The sequence below is a fragment of the Pelophylax lessonae genome, assembly GCF_965119305.1.
Source record: "Pelophylax lessonae genome assembly, chromosome: 12".
In the NCBI taxonomy this organism is placed as follows: domain Eukaryota; kingdom Metazoa; phylum Chordata; class Amphibia; order Anura; family Ranidae; genus Pelophylax; species Pelophylax lessonae.
This window is the reverse complement of record NC_138779.1, coordinates 217,829,872-217,856,436: the sequence shown is the minus strand read 5'-3', so window position 1 is coordinate 217,856,436 and position 26,565 is coordinate 217,829,872. Positions and strand designations below refer to the sequence as shown.

Genomic DNA, 26,565 nt, shown 5'->3' with positions numbered 1-26,565 from the left:
CAAATAAAAAAATACATATATTGTAGATTATATGAAGTAATATGAAAATAATATACTGTATATTTATATATACACACATATATATATATATATATATATATATATATATATATATATATAGTTTATTTCTCCTAATTTCCTAATTTTGAGAATTGGAATTTAAGCAGTTTAATGTCTCATCAACACTGAAGAAATGACACTTTGCTACAATGTAAAGTAGTGAGTGTACAGCTTGTATAACAGTGTAAATTTGCTGTCCCCTCAAAATAACTCAACACACAGCCATTCATGTCTAAACCACTAAAAAGTGAGTACACCCCTAAGTGACAATGTCCAAATTGGGCCCAAAGTGTCAATATTTTGTGTGGCCACCATTATTTTCCAGCACTGCCCTTATCCTCTTGGGCATTGAGTTCACCAGAGATTGACAGGTTGCCACTGGAGTCCTCTTCCACTCCTCCATGATGACATCAGGAAGCTGGTGGATGTTAGAGACCTTGCGCTCCTCCACCTTCTGTTTGAGGATGCCCCACAGATGCTCAATAGGGTTTAGGTCTGGAGACATGCTTGCCCAGTCCATCACCTTAACCCTCAGCTTCTTTAGCAAGGCAGTGGTCATTTTGGAGGTGTGTTTGGGGTTGTTATCATGTTGGAATACTGCCCTGTGGTCCAGTCTCCGAAGGGAGGGGATCATGCTCTGCTTCAGTATGTCACAGTACATGTTGGCATTCATGGTTCCCTTAATGAACTGTAGCTCCCCAGTGCCGGCAACACTCATGCAGCCCCAGAGCATGACACTCCCACCACCATGCTTGACTGTAGGCAAGACACACTTGTGTTTATACTCCTCACCTGGTTGCCGCCACACACGCCTGACACCATCTGAACAAAATAAGTTTATCTTTGTCTCATCAGACCACAGGACATGGTTCCAGTAATCCATGTCCTTAGTGTGCTTGTCTTCAGCAAACTGTTTGCAGGCTTTCTTGTGGATCATGTTTAGAAGAGGCTTCCTTCTGGGACGACAGCCATGCAGACCAATTTGATGCAGTGTGCGGCGTATGGTCTGAGCACTGACAGGCTGACCCCCCCCACCCCTTCAACCTCTGCAGCAATGCTGGCAGCATTAATATACGTCTATTTTCCAAAGACAACCTCTGGATATAATGCTGAGCACGTGCACTCAACTTCTTTGGTAGACCATGGCGAGGCCTGTTCTGAGTGGAACCTGTCCTATTAAACCACTGTATGGTCTTGGCCAACATGCTGCAGCTCAGTTTCAGGGTCTTGGCAATCTTCTTATAGCCTAGGCCATCTTTATGTAGAGTAACAATTCTTTTTTTCAGATCTTCAGGGCGTTCTTTGCCATGAGGTGCCATATTAAACTTCCAATGACCAGTATGAGAAAGTGAGAGCGATAACACCAAATTTAACACACCTGCTCCCCATTCACACCTGAGATCTTGTAACACTAATGAGTCACATGACACTGGGGAGGGAAAATGGCTAATTTCACCCAGCCTGTAAGATTAGGCAAAGGGAGTTTTGGATGAAGGGTCAGCTTGGTATCGCTATCTTAAAGTATTGATCTTTATGTAAGAAATCTGGTTCCAGGGCAGGAGGCATCTTCACTTCAGAGGATCTCTTCAGTCTCCTTGGCGTGTAATGGAATTTCACAATAACAGAAATTGAAGCACCACACCACTGCTCAAAAACTCCAGATAGGACTTTATTTCAGGGAGATAATCCAAAGAGTAACCAATATGTTTTGGGAGTGTTTTTAGACCCCCAAAATGTGTTGGATATTCCTTGAATTGTCCTCCTGACTTTTATTGGAATAAAGTCGCATCTGGACCTTTTTAGCAATGATGTGATACTTCAATTTATATTTTTGTTACTTCTTTAGGGAATTAGTCACTGGAGGATAGTAGGTCCATTAGAGTGTATAAAGGAGCTCCTGGTACAAGAAAGTGCTCAGCTGGCTGCCTACAGTGCCATCAGGAGATGCTAGTCTTCGTCAAGCCTTAACACAGGCCCTTTAGTGAATTCCTTTGTGATTTTATTAACACTGTTTGCTCAAGAAGTACATAAATTAACACAGCGCTGAAAACAGTGTGTATATAAATCTATAAATAAATATTCTTAATAAAACCAGTGACCAATAAATACGTGATCTAAGGACAAATATGATAAATTCTGGATTGCTCAATATTTGCACAAAAAGTTTTGCACTGGACACTTGTTTTTATGCAATTTTTTGGTTACTGGACACTTATTTATTTCTATATTATTTCGAAATATTCACGTATTTATTGGTCACTGGTTTTATTAAGAATATTTATTTATAGATTTATATACACACTGTTTTCAGCACTGTGTTAATTTATGTACTTCTATTTTTTCACTTGGTGATGAGCAGTATCGGCAGTATTTCGATTTATTTATATATACATAATTTTTCAGCTTCATTTCAGTGTTTTCCACGTTTGTTCACCATATTACATGATTATGGACTTATTATCTATGACTATGAATCTATTGTTTTGATTTGGTTTTGATAATTTATATTTTGCCACAATCATATACACTTATCTATATTTAGCGCTGCACTTTTTTTGTATATGGTTTAAGGACAATCTCCTGTCGATTGTAGTGCTGGCAGCTCTATTCATTACTGTTATTTTTGTATATATTTCTATCCTTTAGAATTGCTTTAACCATTAAGTACCGCAAAAAGTCCTCAAAGTGAGGTGAACTTTTGTACCAGGCTCTCCTACGTACACTTTCATGAACCTACTATCTGTTGAGCGCTTCCTTCTGTTGCTATCAGAGGAAGTAGCATAGAACCAGAAAAGGGTCAACCCATACATTGCTGCAGTCATGAATTTGCTTTCTGGTAGATCCATGTAAACCAATTTTTACCTCTATCCAACGCTATCAAATACTAGGCAGACACTGGAGGAGACGTTGGGCATTCCATCATGAAACAAATTGTTATCCACAATCAAAATTTTTTGGAGAGCATGGTTTAAGACTCACCACAACCAGATGCTGTCCTCCAGTCATATATTTTAGCTCCTGCTTTCCTGCAGGTGCTAGCATAGGCATCGAGGGCCTGGCACAGGAATTGGTTAGCTCCGTTGTTAATGCAGACATCATACAAGCAGCTATCAAAGAAGTTGTCCGGGTTAACTTTAGCGTGACACTCTCTGAAAGGTCCGTTTGCAGCCTTGCTGATGAGTCCACATTTATTTTCACCTCCATACAGGCCCTTTTTGGCCTCGTCACAGGTCGGACAATTAAGACCGGGGCAATAGTCAAAGCAGAATGGATCGTGGTCATAGACTTTCCAACTCTTTGCCCAGTCGAGGACTTTGGTGACCACTTTGTTATCAGAGGTGATGAACTCATCGTTGATGTTTTTGTTAAAGTTACCACACAGACCACGTGTAAGGCCGTAATAGCTGCTGGTGAGCGTGACCACAACATGCCAGTTATATTCATAGGTCACCTGCAGGCCAAAATCTGTTTTAAAAACAGCATTGACGCCACTGATGCTTATTGAGATCTTTCCATCTAACAAATTAACAGGAAGATTGGTGATGACATCATTCACCTGTGGAACAACATACAATAGGATTAAAGGTTGGCTTTTAAACAACAACAGAAAATATAATAACTCAATAAGAATAGTAAGAAGTAGTAGAGGTAGCAGTTTGAAAATGCAGAAACTCGATTTATTAATTGTAAAATCTTAAATTTGTTTATGAAATAAATTATATGAAAAACAAACACTAAATTTGGGTGATTTTTTTTTTCTAATGTAAATTTTTTTTTAAAACCATTTAACCACGCCTATTTCTGACACATGTTGTTTACAAGTTAAATTCTGTATTTACAATTTAAATTGCCCAAACATTATATATATTTTTAGTAGAGACCCTAGAGCAGTGATGGCGAACCTTGGAACCCCAGATGTTTTGAAACTACATTTCCCAATGTTGCTAATGCACTCTGCAGTGTAGGTGAGCATCATGGGAAATGTAGTTCAAAAACATCTGGGGAGCCAAGGTTCCCCATCACTGCCCTAGAGAATAAAATGGAAATCGTTGCAATACTTTGTCATACTGCATTCACGCAGCAGTCTTACACACGCAATGTTTTTTTTTTTTTTGAAAAATACACTTTTTTGAATGAAATAATAAGAAAACAGTAAAGTTAGCCCAATTTGTTTCTATATTGCGATGAATGTTTAAAAAATGTATTTTTTATCTAATATTTTGTACTAGTGTCTCATGTTATACCCTTAACCGGTTGCCGACCGCCGCACGACCATATACTGCGGCGGTCAGCCCCGGCCAGGCAGAGTGACGTATCGATACGTTACTCGCCTGTCACTGACTTGCGAGCCCATTGCGGGCGGGCGCGCGCCCGCCGAGGCGCGTGCCCGCCGCGGCTCGTTCACAGACAAGTCAGTGCGTGTGACCGGCGGACTCGATGTCCGCCAGTCACACTACGATCGCTCCTGTGAAGGGAGAAAGACAGAGCGGCTTGTGTAAACAAGCTGCCTGTCAGTTCTCCCTGTGTAAAAGTGAAGATCTGACCGTTCTACTATGTAGAACTGTTGATCTTTGCTTTTACACCAATAGCCATGTCCCTGCACAGTTAGAATCACGCCCCTAGGACACACTTAACCCCTCCCTCTCCAATAAAGTTAACCCCTTCCCTGCCAGTGTCATTTTTGCAGTAACAGTGCATATGTATAGCACTGATTACTGCAGTAATGTCACTGGTACCCCCAAAAGTGTCAAAAATGTCAGTCAAGGGTCCGATCTGTCCGCCGCAATGTCGCAGTACCGAAAAAAAAAATCGCAGATCGCCGCCATTACGCGTTAAAAAAAAAAACCACCAAAAATGACAAAAATCTTTCCCTTTGTTAGTAAACGCGATAACTTTTGCGCAAACCAATCAAAATACGCTTTTTGCGATTTTTTTTACCAAACATAGGTAGTATAAAACAAATTGGCCGAAAAATGTTAAAAAATTTAGATTTTTACATTTTTTTTGGGGAATTTCATATAAAAAAAAATGTGAAAAATATTGTTATTTTTGCAAAATTTACCCTCTTTTTTTGTTTATAGCGCATGATCAAAAAATCGCACTGGTGATCAAATACCACCAAAAGAAAGCTCTGTTTGTGGGAAAAAAAAGGACGTCAAATTCGTTTAGGTACAGCGTTGCACGACCGCGCAATTGTCCGTTAAAGTCACGCAATAAAAAAATCGCAAAAAAACCCTGGTCCTTTAGCAGCCAAATCCTCCGGGGCTTAAGTGGTTAAAGTCCACACTTTTTACACAGGAGCTCCTGTTGGGAGAGCTTGTAGCTTTTTTCTATTATTTATTACGATGGTGGCAGGCTCTTGAGGGTACCCTTTTTTCACTATAATGTGAAAGATGGAGTTACGCCAAGTAAATTGATACCTTACATGTCATGCTTCAAAACTGGGCACGCTCGTGGAATTGCAAATAACGTTGGTACCTAAAAATCTCCAAAGGCGACGCTTTAACAATTTCTACAGGTTACCAGTTTAGAATTACAGAGGAGGTCTAGTGCTAGAATTATTGCTTTCACTTGAATGACCGCGGCGATATCTCACATGTGTGGTTTGAACACCGTGTACATAGGTGGGCGCGACTTGCGTATGCGTTCACTTCTGCGTGTGAGCTCGGAGGGATGGGGCGCTTTAGAAAAAAAAACATTTCTTGTTTATTTTACTTTTTATTTTTACAGTTTCCCTTTAAAAAATTTTTTTATTTTGATCACTTTTATTCCTATTACAAGGAATGTAAGCATCCCTTGTAATATAAATAAGCAGGACAGGTCCTTTTTAAAGTGAGATCTGGGTCAAAAAGACCTCACATCTTCCATTTGCACTTAAAAGCATAAAAAACAAAAAATTAAAAAAAAAATTGGTCCTTTCAAGCCGTAGTACGGAAGTGACGTTTGACGTCTCTCCAGACCTCCAAGGACAAAGAGTCGAGTGGGGGCCATCTTGCCCTCACTCGACTTCCTGCCCACAGAGGTGTTACTAGAACCTTCAGGGCCCCGGTGCAAGAAACCATGAAGGGCCCCCCGAACCCCTGGCTGGGCCCTTCCCTTCAAGCCTGGGGCTATTCCCACTGATCCTGGGGCCCTTTACTCTCGTTGGGAGGTCCTTTATTACCGTCCCGCAGTGAGACCCTTTCCCAAGTTCTGCAGTGGGCCCCCTTCCTGCCATCTTGAGGCCTCCCCACGGTGGGGGAATGCCAGGGGAATGCCAAGTTTGACCTTTGCGATCCTGGAAGTTCTCCCACTGGTGTTTTGTGGCAGCTCTACTGCTCCAAGTACCTCTTCAGTGTCCCTCCTAAACTTTAGTACCTTGTTTGTCTTCCTGACCATGAAACACGTCCCAATGTTTATGCACAGAAGCTGCACAGCTCTTTGTCTTCATTACAGCTTCCTAGTTGCTCTTGTCCCTCGTGGACTCTTTCTGTACAGCCACTTTTCTACTCTTGTCCCTCATGGACTCTCTGTACAGCTACCTTTCTGCTTCTGCCCCTCACAGGCTCTGTCTCAGTCTCGGGCCTTGGCTCTGTCCCAACCTGGACACCATGGAGCACACCAGCACCTCTCATGGTTCCCTTAACACACTAACTCACTCGGGAGGGTGGGGCTCTGAGCTTTATCTCTGGCTCTCATATGAACCCAGCACACACCTGTTGCAACATCTAAGGCTCCCCATCAAAGTGCATGAAAGGTATACTTAGTTTACTTGTAAAAATGGAGGAAGTCATTTGGATAAGTAGAAAATCATCTTCAACATTACTAAACAAGCCCGGTTTACATGTCATAAGCTGCTACTGGGTATACAATATAACATTGTGTTAAATGTTCCTCAAACAAATTATGTGTTTACTATCTTTATGACTACTTACCCTAACTTTACCAAATTCGCCCTTGAAAAGGGTGATCTTGTTGTTGTACACATAGATATTGACGGTTCTGACATATGACACAGCCTGGCTACCTCTGTTGTCGTTCTTCTCCTCAATAGTAAAAGGCACCAAGCCAGCATCGTTACCATCATATTTAGATAGGATATATGTGCAGGTGCCCTGGAAGTCATAGTTGTAGCCATCAAAAGTGTGGTAATGGGGGTCTCCCCAAGCCCAGCAGGTTCCCGTGAAATCTGGGACACAGACTGCATTTCCATTTTGGATCTTGCATGTTTCCTTGACTCTACATGTGACAGACTTGCATGGATCTGAAAAAAATAATGAAATGCTGATGGGGAAATTTCATATTTCCTTATTAAAGATTACAAATATATTTAAGAAAGCCTCTAATATTCTGGGGATCCTGGTTACCGTAGCTGACTCATACCAAAGGAATGTCACTATAAACTGACCAGATCCTTAAAAGGTCATTTTGCGTCCAAGAGGAATTGGCCAGGGGTTGATCGTTCCTCACACACACGTCTATATGCTACATCTATAACTTGGAACTTTCAGTTCCACATCAGAGCTCCCATAAGCAGAGCCGGCCTTTGGGGTGTGCGAGCTGTGCGGCCGCACAGGGCGCCATGGGCAACAGGGGCGCCGTGCGGCCATCACAGCTCGCAGATGATCAGGCCGCACAGCGGGAGGTAAGCGGCGACCGCGGCCTGGAAGTTCAGTGTGGGGGTCTCTGATGTAAGGGGGGCTCTGTGTGGGGGGGTCTCTGATGTAAGGGGGGCTCTGTGTGGGGATTCTCTGATGTAAGGGGGGCTCTGTGTGGGGAGTCTCTGATGTAAGGGGGGGCTCTGTGGGGGGTCTCTAATGTAAGGGGGTCTTGGATGTAAGGGGGGGCTCTGTGGGGATCTCTAATGTAAAGGGGTATTTGATGTAAGGGGGGCTCTGTGAGGGGTCTCTAATGTAAGGGGGGCTAAGTTATTAGTGATCATAAAAAAGAAAAGTCAAATAAAGTGCAAAAAAGTGCAAGAAAATATGCGGGGGGGGGCGCTACAGGATTAGCTCGCACAGGGCGCCTGAACACCTAAGGCCGGCCCTGCCCATAAGGCATGCATCTGAAACTGGTCATCAGCCATGTTATCATGAGGGGAGGGGGGACACTGTGGCGAAACAGCATCTTGGTAAATATTCTTGTTAGATTTTCTAATATTATTATCTACATCTGTCATTACTTTTTTTAAATGTTTATTAGTAATTATTAATAATTACTATTATTTGTAACTTATAAGAATTTGTGTGATCTCTCTCTCTGCACATATCGAATACAAACCCCCAAAAATGTAAGCTATCATGCATTCGTGATAAAACAAAATGCAAAAATTAAATGTTTCCAAAGTTTTCTGCATGGTATGAGAACATACAAACAGTATACTGAATAGAGTTGCACCGATACCAGTATAGTTGACGATACTAAGCATTTGCACAAAATTTAAAAAAAAAAAAATGTAATTTGTAAATAACTATTTAATGCTTTGTACTATTGCTGACAGATGAAGTGTAAACAAAACCTGTAAGAGAACGTCTGCTGTACAAAGACATGTTCCTGTCAGAAACCGGACAATGGCCAATGCGCATGCGCGAACTCGCGCAACCGCGCACGCACGTTCGCAAGTACACGAACGTGCACTGCGCACGCACGTTCGCGGGTACGCGAACGTACGTTAGACATTGGCACCACAGGGACTATTTAAACCCAGACATTGCACTGCTCTAGTGCTGCTTTGTCTTCAGCCTTGAATACCTGTTACCTGTTTACCTGCATCTTGTTCCTAAGTTCCAGACCCGGCATGTCCTGGCGATTCTCTGATCTCCACCTGCACCGACCTTGGCTTGTACCGTGACCTCTCTTCCTGTCTACTCCTACTGGCTTCTACGTTTCCGATTGGCTCCTGACCCGGCTTGTCTTACCACGCTTCTGTCATTTCCAGATTCATCCATCCTGCATAGGAAGCTCCTCCTGTTACCCAGGAACCCCTGCTTCCAGCACCTGCTGCCTGCTCAACACCCTGCTCATCAGACTTCTCTGGCAACCTTCACTGGTAGCCACCGTCCGCTCCAAGCAAGTCTCCAGGCGCTCGTGCTACTCTACACTCAGGTGTCCCCTGTCTGCACTATCAGGGGTCCCGAGTCGGAGGCGCAAGGGAGGCCTTCCTCACAGTGTCAGGCTTATCTCCAGGTACGTGATAAAACCGTTGTAGTAGGTATCGGTAATTGGTTTAGGCGAGTACTAAAAGAAAAGCATCAATACTCGTACTCATTGTAAAACAATTGGTATTGGTGCATCCCTAATACTGAATAAACACATACATTGGATTTCATCCCAAAAAGTTCAAATTCTAATGGGATTGTCCAAATTTTGGATGGTCCCATATTGGACTGGTCAAAACAAGGCACTATCTTTCCAAATGCAAATAATTGGGATGCATTTCAGGTGACTAAACTGTTGGGCTCAGCACATCCCCATTTGTTTTTAAATCTTAGGAGTTTTCACAAGTTCTTTTTTTTGTAAGGTTTCATCGCAATTCAAAAACATTACCTTTGTTAATACATTTGACGACTCCATCTTTAATCTTACATTCCTCATCGGCTGCGCAACCGGTGTCTTCACACATGAGCCCACCTGCTGCACTACATGTGCAAGTTTGCTTGCAGTCATCAGATAAGACTTGCTCATTAGGCTGTGGCGGTAAATAGATTTTTAACATAATATTTGATGATAGTATTACCAGTTAAAAAAAAAACAAACAAAAAAAATATATATTTTAAGCGTAAAGATCGATAAATTATAGAAATGTAGACAGTATGATGAATATCTATTGCAAATTGGCAAAAAATTTATAAAAATACGAATTATATATACACAGAAGAATGGTACCATATCTAAAGTGGAGTTCTTTTGGAAATCACCTATATTAAATATTAAATAGTATTATTATTTTAATTTAATTACATATTAAATATTATTAAATATTAAATATTATATTAAAAACCAAATCTCTTTCAAACTATTTTCTTTATTTTCTAATGAGGACCCAAGTATTATGTTGTTTTAATTTAATTTAGCTATTTCACATCATATCATGCTTTTCCCACTGTGGTAAATCTTTTAACCACTTGCCGACCAGTCACGTTGACCGTACTGCAGCAATGTGGCTCGTTCCCGTCCAGCGACGTAGACCAACGTCGCTGGACTCCTCCCCTTGTGGGCGACGCGCATGCGCCGCCGGAGGCTCGCTCCCGCTATATTCAGTCACAGCGGGAGTCGGGCCAGGGGAGGGGCGGCGGCGATCGCCGCTGCTCTTCCCCGATCGTCGGGGAATCAAGTCTGGAGATCCGCCCGCTTGTGTACACAAAGTGGGCGGATCTCTGAAGTGACAGGCAGGGTCAGAGTGCAGGGTTCAGCATAGCTGAACCTTCGATCTGTCCCTGTGTCACTCAGTCACCTCCCCCCACACACGTCAGTAAGCACCAGGCATACATTAACCCCTCCCTCTCCAATAAAATTAACCCCTTCCCTGCCAGTGTCATTTTTACAGTAACAGTGCATATTTATAGCACTGATTACTGCAGTAATGTCACTGGTACCCCCAAAAGTGTCAAAAATGTCAGTCAAGGGTCCGATCTGTCCACCGCAATGTAGCAGTCCTGCAAAAAAAAAATCGCAGAACGCCGCCATTACTCGTTTAAAAAAAAACACCAAAAATGACAGAAATCTTTCCCTTAGTTAGTAAACGCAATAACTTTTGCGCAAACCAATCAAAATACGCTTATTGTGATTTTTTTTTCTTTACCAAACATAGGTAGCAGAAAACAAATTGGCCAAAAATGTAAAAAATTTTAGATTTTTACATTTTTTTTTTGGGGGGGGGGGGGGATTTCATATAAAAAAATGTGAAAAATATTGTTATTTTTTCAAAATTTACGCTCTTTTTTTGTTAATAGCGCCAAAAGTAAAAATCGCACAGGTGATCAAATACCACCAAAAAAAAGCTCTGTTTGTGGGAAAAAAAGGACGTAAATTTAGTTTGGGTACGGTGTCGCACGACCGCGCAATTGTCAGTTAAAGTCCCACAGTGCCGAATCGCAAAAAGTGGCCTGGACATAAGACAGCAAAGTCCTCCGGTGGTAAAGTGGTTAAAGCAAAAGATCAGAGAAGGGTAAGAAACCACTGTTGGGGTTTATCATTGTCTGTGTTCCCATTTGGAAGATTCCCCCTCACTTTATTTTCTAGCGACAGTTGTCAATGGGACAAGAAATAAGTTGAATTTTCCCCAATGGGCACACAGGCAGCCTTGAAAACCTGACCTATTCTGACCATTTCCTACTCCATCCAAAAGTTTTGTTTAGAATGACCATACACGCTTAATCCCTATGATGCTTGGACAACCTTCAGAAGTGCCCACCTGATAATATTTTCCATCCTCAAAACAGCCACAATTCTCCATTGACACGCAATTCTTTCCATCAAAGAAGAAGCCATCGTTGCACTCGCAGCCTTCTGAGCAGGTTTCGGGACATTTGGCGGGGTCAGTAATACCGGCACAAGTTGAGGAGCACACATCAGCACAAACTTTGTATTTGCTGTTGGCTGGGCAGGTCAATGCTATAATGAGAAATCAAGATGATAGTGGACATTATTATTTTTAACTCATTGGAAAATCTGTATGAAATAAAAAATAAATGAAAACACAACTCACGGCAGAAGGCTTCAGTTCTCCAAGGCTGAATGGTGACTCCAGCTGCTTGGCATGCAGCAACATAGCTGTGAATGCTCTGGCAAAGTATGTCCCCATCGCCTGCAGCAGCACACAGGTCAAAGATACAGTTGTTGAAGTAAGTGTCGGGATTAATAGTACCATAGCAGGCACTCAGAGGACCTCCAGGCTTCTTCAGGAACCCACAGTAGTTTTCAGTCTTGAAGATCTCTTTCTTTCTATCATCACATGCCGGACATGGGTTGCCATTACCACCACAGCCATCATCACAAGTGACCCCAGGGATCTGGACCTTCCAGGAAGCTCCGAATGCAGTAGCATCTGTTGTCACTGACTTATCCGGGAGCTGGAAGTCATCTTGTCTGTCACTATTGAAGTTACCACACAAACCACCCAACTGATTCTTGTAGTTTCCTGGGGCAGTAACTATTACATGGTAGACAAGGTCATAATTGACCTGAACCCCGAAGTCAGTGTCAATGATCACTCTTTTACCGTGTTGGAAGACCCGGATTTTACCATCTTCCAAATTTATTGGGATGTTATTATAAACCCCATTGATCTATAAAGATAAATAATGTACAGATTAAAATCCTATTTCAGGTGTAGACACACTTTATAAAAAAAATGTATTTCACTTTCAATTAGATTGACAGATGCTAAATATTAGAAACAATTTACATAATCTTTTTCCTTTTTTGCCTTAAAGTGAGCCAGTAGCCAATCTATAAGCATTCAAATACTTACATAATATTTGCAAGCACTCACTGACCTCTGTAGCTGCAGATACTGTGGAGCAATGTATTCTCAAAGTTCACAGCAGAGGCATTGAAGTAATTCTCTAAGCAGCTCAGCTCCCCATCACAGCAGACACCTAGCAGTTCCCCCTGCTCCTTCTCTTGGTAGTAAATCAGACCAGTAGTTCTGGTCACCCTGCTCCCTCCTCCCAACAATAACTCAGCAGCTTAGTTTACCTTGCATCCCCCTCCCAGTAATACCTCAGCAGCTTAGCCCCATACCAGCAGTCAGTCAGCAACTCCTCTTCCCCCTAAGTGTGAACACATTTTCAAGTTGCAGCACCAACTAGGTTAATACCATTTAGAAAGGTGTTGCATGATGATCATTATTACTATTACTTACCAAAATTCGCCCACGAACTTCATACTGAAGAATGAGATTATAGCCATAGACTTCAAAAGACACAAGTTTAGTAACGGCCACACGCCCGTTGCCCCATTTTTCATTTTTCACATTGATGGCAAAAGGTACCAGATTGGCATTGTTTGTCACGGTCTTGGACAAGGTGTAGGTACAGGTGCCTTGGAAGTCAAATGCCCGTCCATCGAATGACATGTAGTGGGGGTCACCAGCTGCGGAGCACTGTGCCGAGCCTACTGGCTGACATTTCTGGACTCCATCAATCACTTTGCACTCTTCGTTGGCACCACAAGTGAAAGCTTTGCACTCTACAGTTCCGCTCTCTGTACATACGCACTTCTGGTTGCAGAGGCCACTGGGGTAAAATACTTCACCCACCTTGTAGTATTTATCATTGTACCTGCAACCACACTTGGAAATAGGAACACAGTCTCCTCCGCTAAGGATAAAGCCATCGTCACACTGGCATCCTTCAGAACATTCAGGGTTGCATCCCAATGGAGGGGAGAGAGAGAGACAAGTTGGAGCGCATCCTGATGCACAGACTTCATAGTGGCTGTTCTTTGGACAATTTGGACCTAGGAGGAACAAAGTGACAAAAATTGTTAGGTATAATGTAGGTATATATTGCTAGTATATAGCTAGAAGCTTGTAGACTCCTGATCAGTGATCACCAAATCTATTGGCGCTTTTCCACTGCATGGAAAAGCATGGCTCACTTTTGTGCTTTTCCACTGCTGGTACCGCATGGTATGGTGTAGGAACGGTTCGGTACGGTACGGCGGTGCTTTTCCACTGCATGGAACCGAACGGTACGGCTCTCAAAAACAGTACCACCTTGATTGTGGTTCCAAGAGGTACCATACCTGGTACCATATCCCACAATCCTTTGCATGCAGTCACTACTAGCCACTGATTGGTCAGAGAATCCCACCCACCCTGTTGTTATCCCACCCACTTAACTTTAGTACTACTTTAGTGGAAAAGCAAACCATACCGTACCGTACCGAACCGTTCCAACACCGTACCATGCGGTACTAGCAGTGGAAAAGCAAACCGGGCCAAGCAGGGCCAAGCAGGGCCGAGTAGAGCCGAGCCGGTACTTGCAGTGGAAAATTGCCATTTATGAGCTTGTTGGACATCCCATTCTAAAGCCCCTTTTGCAGTTTTAACACCCTCCACACTTTTTACAAGATTTTCAAGTATGTCTGTTGGAGTGTGTCCCCTTTTATCCAAAAAGCTTTAGCAAGGTCCAGTACTAATGTTTGATGAGAAGACCTGGCTCGTAATCGGCACCCTAATTCTAAAGGTGTTCAATTGGGTTAAAATCAGGTCTCTGTACAGACTATTTGAGTTCCTCTACTGGTCAAACCAAGTATTTATGGAGATCATAGTAATGCTGGAACCATATTTGCAACTTTGATAGCTCATAACTGAAAATGCCTCCTAATGGACTTGACAAATGGGGCAGAGCGTGTGTAACCTTGCCCTTACTGAGTAACGTTATCCCTGAGATGAGCCGATTGTTGCCTAGCAGGCGCAGGAGTCCCGAAAGCCTCAACGCTAGCCAGACAGCTTATGTTCCAGCTCCCAGCATAACAGCAGTTCTCCCCATGTTGGAACCAATATTGTACATTATACTTTGATAGCTCATATTTGAAAAAAGCCTCCTTATGAATTGACATCATCCCTGAGTGGGTGGACGGAGGAGATGCAAAAGTCACCACGCTTGTTGGAAAGCTTGGTTTCCAGCTCCCACCTTAACAGCGGTTCCCCCCTTCATACACCAAGCAGCTTCCCAGTTGAACATTGCATTTGCCAGCCGCTTGCCTGCTGATCTCTGCTTCTTCTCAGATGACAACTCTTCTATCCAGGATATGCTGATTTCTTCTTAATACTCTGTGAGTGCATTATTCTATTTATTATCTCATTTTAACAAACAGGTTTACATTAATTTGGAGGTGCCCTCTCTCACCTGTTTTTATATGTGCATTAGTTTGACTCAGGACCTTTCTTAGGGGAGCTGCCACCATCACCAATAGTAACTGATTTTAGAGACCATTAAACTCTAATTGGTACCTATCCTTGGTGTCTGAGGGGCCACATCAGCACTGTAGTTTTGCATTTTTAATTGACCTCTACTCAACCATATAAGACCTGGGGGCAATGGAGTATCAGTAGGCCTGCTTGCCTTATGGGAAAGGGGGCTGCTATACAGTAGGTGAAAAACACAGCAGCCAGCTATAGTACCTGTCCATATAATATAATATAATATAATATAATATAATATAATATAATATAATATAATATAATATAAATCATTTGTAAACAGGGTCCATGTCAGTATGAACTATGAAGGGTCTATGGCGGTTGAGGTACTATGAAGACAAGCTGTGTCTCCTGTGTCTGTTTATACAGCAATTCTACCCACAAGTGAGGTTTCTGGTATAGTTAGAGTTTGGTGGATTAAAGTGGTTGTAAAGGCTGAAGGTTTGCATGAAGGATAAAAAACCTTCTGTGTGTTGCTTCCCCCACAGCCCCCCCCCCCCCAATAGTCATCGGAGCCCCCTCTCGATCCAGCAATGTGCACGGGAGCTTCGGCTGTCCTGGGTCTCTCTCTCTCACCTCGTTGGCTTGAGACAGAAGCGGGAGCCATTTGTTCACACCCAGTGAGCCAATGAGGAGAGAGTAGGGGGAGGGGCCGAGCCACGGCTCTACGTGTCTTATGGACGCATAGAGCGGGACTCGAGAGCGAGCACGCACCAGTGCCCCCATAGCAAGCAGCCTGCTATTGGGGGCACCGGGCAAAGGGGAGGAGTCAGGAGCGCCGCCAGGGGACTCGAGAATAAGAGGAACAGGACTGCTCTGTGCAAAAACATTGCACAAAGCAGGTAAGTATTACATGCTTATTATTTTTATTTTTTAAAAAAACCTAACCTAGAATATGACTTTCAACTGAGGAAGTTGCCACCATCTTTTAAAAAAAATAGCTATAATTGGGATCTACAGATAGGGACTTCGATATTGGATTGGCCACCCAATCTATGTATATTTGGCCATCTTTAGTACTAATAATAGAGAAAAACAGTAGGTTACTTTAAATTAAATTTGCTTTTCAACTCTTAAGGCTTCAGTGATATGAAACTATGACTGGAAGGTGATATTTAAATGAGTAAGCACTAAATATAAAATTACTACAGAAGCTAATTTTCAGAACACGACAGGTCAACTTACTGCAGAACTTGTTTGTTCTCCATGGATAGATGGTGACTCCAGCCTCTTGACAATCTTTGGCATAGCTGGCAACAATTTTGCAAATGACGTCTGGTCTGTTTTCAAAGAAGCAAGCGTCATACACACAGTTCTTGTAGTAGCCATCAGGGTTAATCTTGGCATGACATTCACGGAAAGGCCCGGTCTTATCTTTGAGTATTCCACAGCCCTGCTTGTTGTTGTTATGGAATAGTTCCAGTTGGGTTAACCTGGTACATTGTCCCTTGTCCTCTTCATAGCAACCTGGGACATTCTGCACCTTCCAGCTGTTTCCGAAGATGAGTGGCGTGGCGGCCAGTTGGTTGCTTTTCGTTGTGAGATCATTTTCCTTCTTACCATCAAAGTTACCGCAAAGACCGCACACAGCTCCGGCGTAAGTGCTTGGAACAGTGACAGCGACACGGCTGTCCCAGTTGTAGGTCACACGGAGACCAAAGCTGGTTTGGAGGACAGCGAAGAAGCCTTGTTTGTAGATAGAAAGCTTGCCGTTGTCGACAACGAACGGCAGGTTGGTTAAAATTCCATTAACCTGTAGAAAAATAACAGTGAATTGTATAAAACTGATAGATCACCATCCCCTGTTAAAGAAAACATACAGTGAGGGAAAAAAGTATTTGATCCCCTGCTGATTATATACATGTTCCCACTGACAAAAAAATTATCAGTCTATAATTTTAATGGTCAGTTTATTTTAACAGTGAGAGACAGAATAACAAAAATATCCAGAAAAACTAATTTCGAAAAAGTTATAAATTGATTTGCGTTTTAATGAGTGAAATAAGTATTTGCTTCCCTATCAATCAGCAAGATTTCTGGCTCACAGATGTCTTCTATACAAGTAACGAGCTGAGATTAGGAATACTCTCTTAAAGGGAGTGCTCCTAATCTCAGCTTGCTACCTGTATAAAAGACACCTTTCCACAGAAGCAATCAATCAATCAATCAGATTCCAATCTCTCCATCATAGCCAAGACCAAAGAGCTGTCCAAGGATGTAGACCTACACAAGGCTGGAATGGTCTACAAGATCATCGCCAAGCAGCTTGGTGAGAGGGTGACAACAGCTGGTGCGATTATTCCCAAATAGAAGAAACACAAAAAAACTGTCACTCTCCCTCGGTTTGGGGCTCCATGCAAGATCTCACCTCAAGGAGTTTCAATGATCATGATAACGGTGAGGAACCAGCCCAGAACTACATGGGAGACTCTTGTCAATGATCTCAAGGCAGCTGGGACCATAGTCACCAAGAAAACAATTATTAACACACTACGCCAGGGGTGCCAAACTCAATTTAATCGTGGGCCGCATCAGCATTATGGTTACCCTCAAAGGGCCGGTTATATCTGTCAGATTAGATGTCCAGAGCACCCCACACCCCCTTACACCTTTACTTGAGATGTCAAGAGCCCCCCCACCATCAGAAGTCAAGAGTCACCCACCCTTCCTTACATTACAATGCACCCCCTTACCTTGTGCTACTGCCAGGAAGAAGGGGGGTGCCGCAGCTGCAGGAGAGGTGCAAGGGCCACGTGAAATGGCCTGGGGGGCCACATTCGGCCCGCGGGCCTTGTGTTTGACACCTGTGCACTACGCCATGAAGTACTGAAATCCTGCAGCGCCGGCGTGGTCCTCCTGCTCAAGAAAGCACAAGTGCAGGCCCGTCTGAAGTTTGATATGAAACATCTGGAATGATTGTGAGGAGAACTGGGTAAAAGTGTTGTGGTCAGATGAGACCAAAATCAAGCTCTTTGGCATCAACTCAACTCCCCGTGTTTGGAGAAGCGGGAATGCTGCCTATGACCCCAAGAACACCATCTCCACCATCGAACATGGAAGGTGAAAGCATTTCAGGTGTTTTTCTGCTAAGGAGACAGGACAACTTCTCCACATCAAAGGGATGATGGATGGGGCCATGTACTGTCAAATCTTGGGTGAGAACCTCCTTCCCTCAGCCAAAGTATTGAAAATAGTTCATGGATGGGTATTCCAACATGACGATGACCCAAAACACACGGCTAAGGCAACAAAAGAGTGGCTCAAGAAGAAGCACAAGTGGCCTAGCCAGTCTCCAGATATTAGTCCCATAGAAAATATGTGGAGGGAGCCGAAGGTTCGAGTTACCTAACGTCAGCCGAGAAACCTAATTACTTGGAGAGGATCTGCAATGAGGAGTGGGACAAATTCCCTCCTGAGATGTGGACAAACCTGGTGGCCAACTACGAGAAACGTCTGGCCTCTGATTGCCAACAAGGGTTTTGCCACCAACTACTAAGTCATGTTTTGCGAGGGGATTTCACTCATTAAAATGCAAATCAATGTATAACTTTTTTGTAATGCGTTTTTCTGGATATTTTTGTTGTTATTCTGTTATTGGGAAATTCATTGGGGGTCTGGAATGATAAACAGTCTAAGAAACCCTGATCTAGAAATGTATAAAACTGAAGGCTCACCAGAATCCTGTCCTTGTACCGCCTTTCAATGGAAAAATCGAAATCACACAACTTGATTTGCACTGCAGAGGTGTAGGACACAACTTTGCTGCCCCGGAATTCATTCCGAACGTTGACCTGGAAGTCCACCAAATCATCCGACTTCTTGCAAAGTCCTGCCAATTGGTAGATGCATGTGCCCTGGAAGTCAAACCTTAACCCATCAAAGCTGATGTAGTGGGGGTCTCCGGAGGCGGAGCAAGTGCCATATGAGAGAGGGTAGCAATTCTGGATGCCGTTCACCACTGAACAGGTCTCAGAAGACTTGCAGCGGGTGGCTTTGCATTCTACTTTCTTGGTGGTGGGGTTGCAGGTGCACTGCTGCTCGCACTTTTTATCCCCCCAGAATTTCTCATTGGGAGCGTAGAGTTTTCCTTGATAGATGCAGCCACAGTTGGCCTTGGGTACACATTTTCCTTCATCCAGCACGTAGCCTTCCTTACACTGGCAAGATTCCACACACAAATCAGCACACATGGCTGGAGTGGCATCATCGTTACATGTGGCCGGACAGGCTTTGGAGCATAATTTGTATTCGCTGTTTGCAGGACATTGCATTGCTGTGGGAAACATTGAGTTGGTTAATACATGTTCATGTCATTAATGGTACCCTTACATTGTCATAGCAGTACCAAGTGATACATTTTAAACCATCATGGATTATAGTGTTTAATTTTTCCTGTTCCTTTCCTAATAATTTTTAAGCCAACTAATTTTTTTTTTTTTTATATATATTTTTTTTATATTTTTTGTTTTTCCAATATAAAGTTGTATGCAATTAAAACAAATGAAGATTTTTTTTTTCTTATCTTTTTTTGCATCTCAGTGATGCTAATCTCCTCCATCCTCCAGCCATCTCCTGACTATATTCATCCACTCCTAGTAGAACATCAGTCATCATCGTATAGCCCCCTGAGGAAGCCACGTGACCCTGTGGCGCAACATGTAGGGGAGGGGTTTTGACGTCACGATGCTCGTACAGTGGAAGCCGAGGATTTGCGGTAAACCAGAACCCTGGAATCTATCACTATGGTGTATATAGTAGTGTTGGGCAAATGGTTCGGCCCGAGCATGAGTTTGATCTGAACATTTGCCTGTTCAGCTGTTCACCGAACACACAAATTTGCAGGGTGTTCACCCCGCCACTGAGTGCTGCAAAGTGCCAGAGTCCTTAACAACCGATGAGTGATCAGCTGTCAATGGGCTTCCCTGCTAACAGCTGAATAAAAAAAAAATCCTGCAGAGTATTGAGCGCTGCAAAGTGCATTCTGTGCCCTGGTTGGGCAAAGCTTTGCCCAATCAGGGTGCAGTGTAAGCTGGTTGTTAGGTAGTGGAGCCGGGAAGCCAGCCACAGCGTCCTTAACAACCGATGAGTGATCAGCTGTCAATGGGCTTCCCTGCTGACAGCTGAATAAAAATAAAATCCTGCAGAGAACTGAGCGCTGCAAAGTGCATTCTGAGCCCTGGTTGGGCAAAGCTTTGCCCAATCAGGATGCAGTGTAAGCTGGTTGTTAGGTAGTGGAGCCGGGAAGCCAGCCACAGCGTCCTTAACAACTGATGAGTGATCAGCTGTCAATGGGCTTCCCTGCTGACAGCTGAATAAAAATAAAATCCTGCAGAGCACTGAGCGCTGCAAAGTGAATTCTGTACCCTGGTTGGGCAAAGCTTTGCCCAATCAGGGTGCAGTGTAAGCTGGTTGTTAAGTAGCGGGGCCGGGATGCCAGCCACAGCGTCCTTAACAACTGATGAGTGATCAGCTGTCAATGGGCTTCCCTGCTGACAGCTGGGAAAAAAACTGGCAAAATAAAAAAAAAAGGCTCCACCTTCCCCAAAAATCCATACCAGACCCTTAGCCGGGCATGCAGCCTGGCAGGTCAGAAAAGGGGGAGGGGGGCGAGAATGCCTCCCTCTCCTGAATCTTACCAGGATACATGCCCTCAATATGGGCGGGTAGGTGCTTTAGGGCGGGGTGCTTTTGGGCCCCCCCATATGAATGAGTATCAGGTACAACGTACCCCTACCCATTCACCAAAAAAGTGTCAAAAACTAGTTTTTGACAAATTCTTTATTAAAAAATTTAAAAAAATAGCCTCCCTCAATATAAATCCATCGTCACTGCTCCTAAGAAGACGATTGTTTTTAAAAAATGGTTTTTGCATTGATGCATGTCCCCCAGGGCGGTATCCGGACCCCCATAACCATTTTTTTCCAATTACTTGGAAATAAGTCTTTAAAATGGGCACTATTGATTTTTCCTGTTCGACTTCCATTGATTTAATTGGGGTTCGCTTTTCGGGTTAGAACTTTCCCCCGGATTGGGAGTTCTGCAGCAAATCGACCAGGGGGTTGTTGGGCCCATATCTAGTATAAAGCTTTTACAATACAAACTATTGAGAACGTCATCCTTTGACGAAACGTACGTCGGTCGCGGCGTGCTGACGTCACCATTGTGAGACACTCAGGCGGGTGTTTGGAGCTGTCCGGCCGGTAGCTTCGATTTAGCGCTTTTCCGAGATTTTTGATGTAAGTGCAATACTTTTACTTTTCGTTTTAATAAATGCGGATTTACACTATGGATATCTCCATCATTATTTCCTTATGATACTTGGAGCCATATTTGTGTATCGGCCTTTGCATCATTGGGGACCGTTTTCTGCCTATGAGACTGGGACATATTCCAGGGACATCTGTATCCAGAATTTGGCATTGAAAGTGCTTATCTCTGGTAAGCGGGTGATTTTGGTGCAACTCCCTAATAGGTCTTGAGTCCATCCGGAATTACCCTATATGCTCATATACTTTTATATCTGGTAATTACACTTGGAGTCAGGTGGTGGCTTATCCTACGGCTTTTCAACATTCATTTGGAATTGCTGCTCATTTATTTGCCTTCACATATCAATAATTTGGTAATTACAATGCACTAAAGGTGGTGGTTTATCCAAGGCTCATATTCTTTGGATCACTGTTTATTTATCTGTTTACATATATTATTTATCTGGTAAGCAGCCTGTGTTGGTGGTGGGCTTAATAGCACCTTTCTTTTTTTCTGACACATTCGGGAGTGATTTACTCATTATCATATACAGTATCACGCTATGTTGTATATATTTTTCATTCCTACACCCATCCAATCGTGATTCTGGGACGGCCATCGCTGGTGAGGAATCCATCACAGATTTTCAGCTGGCTCAGCTTTATTCCATACAAGGCGCACTATACTGCTACTTCTGGTAAGCAGTAAATTTATTCAATTCCTGCACGGGTGGATATTCGGTTGAATATATTTTTAGGACTTTTTGGTTTCATTATTCACACATTCATCAAAACATTTTGGACTGTATGGACTTTATATGTTTTGTGTCATTTAGCGCAGCTTCCCCCCTTTTTAATGTTTATCTGATGTTGGTCACATATTAAGTTGCCGCTATACCATTTTCTAGATATTTAGCGCAGTTTCTTCCCCCTATTTAAAAACTATTAGATGTGTTTACAGTTTGGTGCGCTGGGAGCACCTCACAAATGTGAGTTTGTTACCTGATTGATTTTTTTTTAAATAATAAAGAGGTGTGTTTTTAAGGATAAAGCACTATTAGCATTTTTATACTTATACTGTATGTGCATGGCTGATTGGAGGAGCAAGTAGAAGGAGGAGGAAGCATTTCTGATACAGAGACCTAGGAGAAGTAAATCTAATCCCCTTGGGAGGGACAAAAGCGTTACTAGGTCATATCCATAGCCATGCGCACAGGGTGTGCCGGGTGTGCCTAGGCACACGCTAATCACCCTGTGCGATGCCAATTCCCCTGCTTCCTGGCACCCCCTGTCTCTCTCCTGTAGTTCTGCTAGATTCCCTTCTCTCCTCTACCGCCCGCTGCTGCGGGGGGTTATTTCAGGATGGATGAATGAATGAACACAGTGAGTGATCTGTACAGATCGCTCTTGTGTACATTCCTAACTGAAACATAGTAAACTATTTACTACGCTTTAGTTTGTGAGTGAACAGGAGGCCGCTTAGCACAGAGCACTTCATTCACTGTGCAGTGCAGCTGAGGCTGCAGAGAAAGGCGCTGAGTTCCTTTTTCTCTGTTTAGACGCTTGACATTTCACTAAAGCCCCCTAACAGGGCTCCTAAAAAAAATTGTAAAAAAATAAATAAAAATAAAAACTACTAACACCAATCTCTGCTCTGCTGATATCATCCACTGCTCTGCTAATATACAAGTATATAGTATCTCACAAAAGTGAGTACACCCCTCACATTTTTTGTAAATATTTTATTCTCTTTTCATGTGACAACACTGAAGAAATGACACTTTGCTACAATGTAAAGTAGTGAGTGTACAGCTTGTATAACAGTGTAAATTTGCTGTCCCCTCAAAATAACTCAACACACAGCCATTAAATGAATAAAATAGAAAAGGATAGATTAGAATAGAATAGAAAATAATAAAATAGATTATAATAGAATAGAATAGAACCGTCTTCTGCCATTCAAATTTCAAATAGGATTAATTCAAATTGGAATGCTGATTCGATACTTTTCGATTTGGTCGAATTAGAAAATGAATAAATTAAATGAAATAAAACTCAGGGCTTTTTTTCAGCAGGAACGCGTTGGAATGCAGTTCCGGCACCTCCAGCACTGAATGTATGTAATAGCAAGGGGTGTGGGGTGTGTTGGAGGGTCTCTTGATGCCAGCTGCTTGGGGATCTATTATTGTGTGAGGGTCTGTTGTCCCTGCTGGGGGATCTATTGTTGCTGGGGGGGGGTCTTATGTTGTTGGTATGGATCTCCTGTTGAGGTAGAGGTCTATTATTGGCTGATCTATTGATACTGGTTGCTGGGAGAGCCATTGTTGCTACTGGAGGGAGTCTAATGTTGCTGGGGTGGATCTTTTGTTGCTGGGTGAGGTATTTTGTTGTGCGTGGGAGGTGGGTAGGGGGTGGAACCAAGGGACAGTGCTCAGAGGTGGGTAGTGGGTGGAGACAAGGGGTGACTCAGAAGAGGGGTGTTCCTGCACCTATTCTCTGAGAAAAAAAGCCCTGATAAAACTAATTCCAAAAATGAATGAAAAAAAATTTAACAAAAAACATTTTGAAAGGAAAGGAAACGGAAGAAATGTTTTCATTCTTCTGTACATGTCTAGTCATTGGTGTGCAAAGAAAAAATATTTTGGTAAAATTGCTTTTACTTACGGCATCCAGCGAGGGATCTCCACTCTCCGATCTCCACCTTGCTTCTCTGGCAGGCTTCTGCGTAGGTCTTCAGACTCTGGCACAGGATCTGCTTGGAGCCGGCATTCATACACAGATCGTACACACAGTTATCTACGTACTGTTTCGGATCTATGACCGAGTGGCATTTAGCGAAGGGACCGGTGAGAACTTTAGACAACAGGCCGCAGCTTTGTTCTCCTGCATATTTTTGTTGAGTGTCAAGAGGGCAGGCCTTGCATTCCCCATTGCAGTTGTGCCAGCAGAAGCGGTCTCCATCCTCCACTTTCCAGCTCTTTCCAAAATCAACCAGATTGGTAATTTTAACGCCATCTGGCGACATCACATCGTCCGAAGGGTTTCCGTTGTAGTTTCCGCACAAGCCGCAGACACTTCCGAAGAAGCTGCTGGAGATGTACACTTTCAGTATGGAGTTCCAGTCATAGAATACCTTCAAAGAAAAGTCAGTCTGAATGACGACCGAGCTCCCTGATTGATAGAGCAGGACTTTTCCGTCGTTCAGATTGATAGGCAAACGTTGACGTTGATTATTCACCTATGGAGAAGTGGAATGAGAAAAATAAATAAAAAGAAAGATACGTCTAAAATCACACGGATGAAAGTTAGATTTTTACCCAACTTTCCAAGTCAACCAAGTTTTAACTTACCCTCACAAAACCATTTTCGTATCTCACTAGAGATATGGTTTGATCATACACCTGCACATTGACATAACTGACGTAGGCAACGCGGGTGCTGCCTCGGTTTTCATTCTTGGCCTCAATGTTGAAGGTGGGAAGGTCGCGGTCACTGTTACAGGTCTTGGCGATGGTGTAAGTACAGGTTCCTTGGAAGTCATAGAAGTATCCATCAAAGGTTCGATAATGGGGGTCACCAACGGCATGGCAGTAGGCTTCTGAATCTGGGATGCATACTGGCTTCCCATTGACCATTTGGCATTTTTCCTTAGCTCTGCATTTTACGGTGCTGCAAGATGGAGCTGATGCTGAGTTACCTTTATAGGGATCAAACAGATAATAATAATCAAAGTCATGATATGATAGCATAAGATAATAATAAGCGATAATAATATAAGATAAAATAGGATAAGATAAAGATACAATATGATTAATTGAAGAGACACGTTTTCAAATTGTGGGCTATTTTTTCCTAGACCAGTTAACTCTTCTGGAAATTAGCAATTAAAAAAAAAAATGTGTTTAACCCCCAAAATTATTATTTTTTCCCAAAATGCCACACAAACTAATTCCCAACTGTGACAGACCTAACCAGGACAGGGGCTTTTGGACGGAATCCCAGGGTAGCTTCTTGCCTATTGACTATGGGCCCTGGCTTTTGAGGTGACTCTATTCTTCAGAGGTGTGTGCCTGGTGGACCGTTGGAGTGGTCTTGCTTCTTGTTAGGAACTGTTTGTTAGAAACTGCTAATTGGCTAATACGCATGCGCGAATTAGCTCCCGTTAGCAACCGCTAATTGGCTAGCGCGAATTAGCCAATGCGCACGTCATGCGTTCTCACGTTTGCACGCACTGACCCAGACGTTTTGGCGCCAAGGAAGGCCTATTTAAAGGAAGCTGATGCATTGGCACTTTGCTGTCTTGTCTTCAGCTCCTGCCGTTGTTCCTGAACCTGTGACCTGTTTCCTGCTGATTTCCTGTTGACCTTTTGGCTTGTTCCTGACTCCGCTCGTCTGCTGCCCGTCCTGACCCCGGCTTGTTTGACCATTCTCTCGGATCTCCCTTGTCTGTTTACCTGCCTTCCGACCTTGATCCGTTCTCCCTTGGTGGGGCGACTCTGAGGACCGCGACCTGGTATCCACACGCAGCAAAATCCATCCTCACCACCAGAGGCTCTGGCGAAAACCGGTGGATACTTAGACTCCGCACCTCAGGCTAGCCTGTGTCACTTACCTTGGGGGTTCCCGTCCAAGCTCCGCCCTCTAGCGGACATCGGGGCCTATCTCTGCCGTCAGGTTATCACCAGCACCCTAACACTTCTTATTCAAGTCCATTTCTCTCCAAAACACATACCTTCCAAGAATAGAGCCTTCTCTAAAAAGTAGGCAACCAATAGGAAAGAGGCTACCCTGCAGTCCCCTCCAAAAGCCTCTGTCCTTGTTGGGTCTGTCACACCGACCAAACAACGTACTAAACAACTGGCCAATGATTGACATTTTAATGTAAAAAATGTGTTAATTTTAGATTTTGTTCGACAATTGTTAGGTAATTTCCAACTAATATCTTAAACTCTTTATGCCTAAAGTGGGGTACACACTATAAGAAAATTGGGCAAACAATTTTCCTCGTTGTTTCACAACAACCGATGAACGAAAATTCGTACCAAAATTCTCGTACGACAAAGGCTTTTTTTTTTTGTTGTTTATTGTTTCTGATCATGCGCAGTCTTTCTTTTCTGATTTTTCTTGTACAAAAACGGTACACATTAAACGAAAATCGTTCGTTTTTTTCCATACGAGAAAAATTTTGGCGTTTGTCCCTTCGAGAATTTTCCTAGTAAATTGGAAAGTTGTGTATACACTATACGAAAATCGTACGAAAATTCTTTGGACGAAAATGTTCGCCTGATTTTCTTATAGTGTGTACGAACCTTTAGGGAAAAACAAATCCTAATGCCTAAGCACAAT

The 26,565-nt window shown here is 43.1% G+C and overlaps 1 protein-coding gene across 1 annotated transcript in view; it reads right to left on the bottom strand.

Moving 5' to 3' along the window:
- Positions 1-26,565, bottom strand: part of LOC309569035 (IgGFc-binding protein-like) — a gene marked incomplete at both ends in the record, with an annotated part of 98,475 nt that overhangs the window by 41,973 nt on the left and 29,937 nt on the right. Inside the window, 10 exons of the mRNA XM_082274796.1 lie at positions 3,040-3,616; positions 6,975-7,303; positions 9,586-9,727; positions 11,453-11,652; positions 11,747-12,326; positions 12,905-13,500; positions 16,157-16,724; positions 18,646-19,244; positions 23,884-24,457; positions 24,570-24,907. Coding sequence (XP_082130922.1) covers positions 3,040-3,616; positions 6,975-7,303; positions 9,586-9,727; positions 11,453-11,652; positions 11,747-12,326; positions 12,905-13,500; positions 16,157-16,724; positions 18,646-19,244; positions 23,884-24,457; positions 24,570-24,907 — 4,503 coding nt within the window. The remainder of the gene's footprint in view (positions 1-3,039; positions 3,617-6,974; positions 7,304-9,585; positions 9,728-11,452; positions 11,653-11,746; positions 12,327-12,904; positions 13,501-16,156; positions 16,725-18,645; positions 19,245-23,883; positions 24,458-24,569; positions 24,908-26,565) is intronic.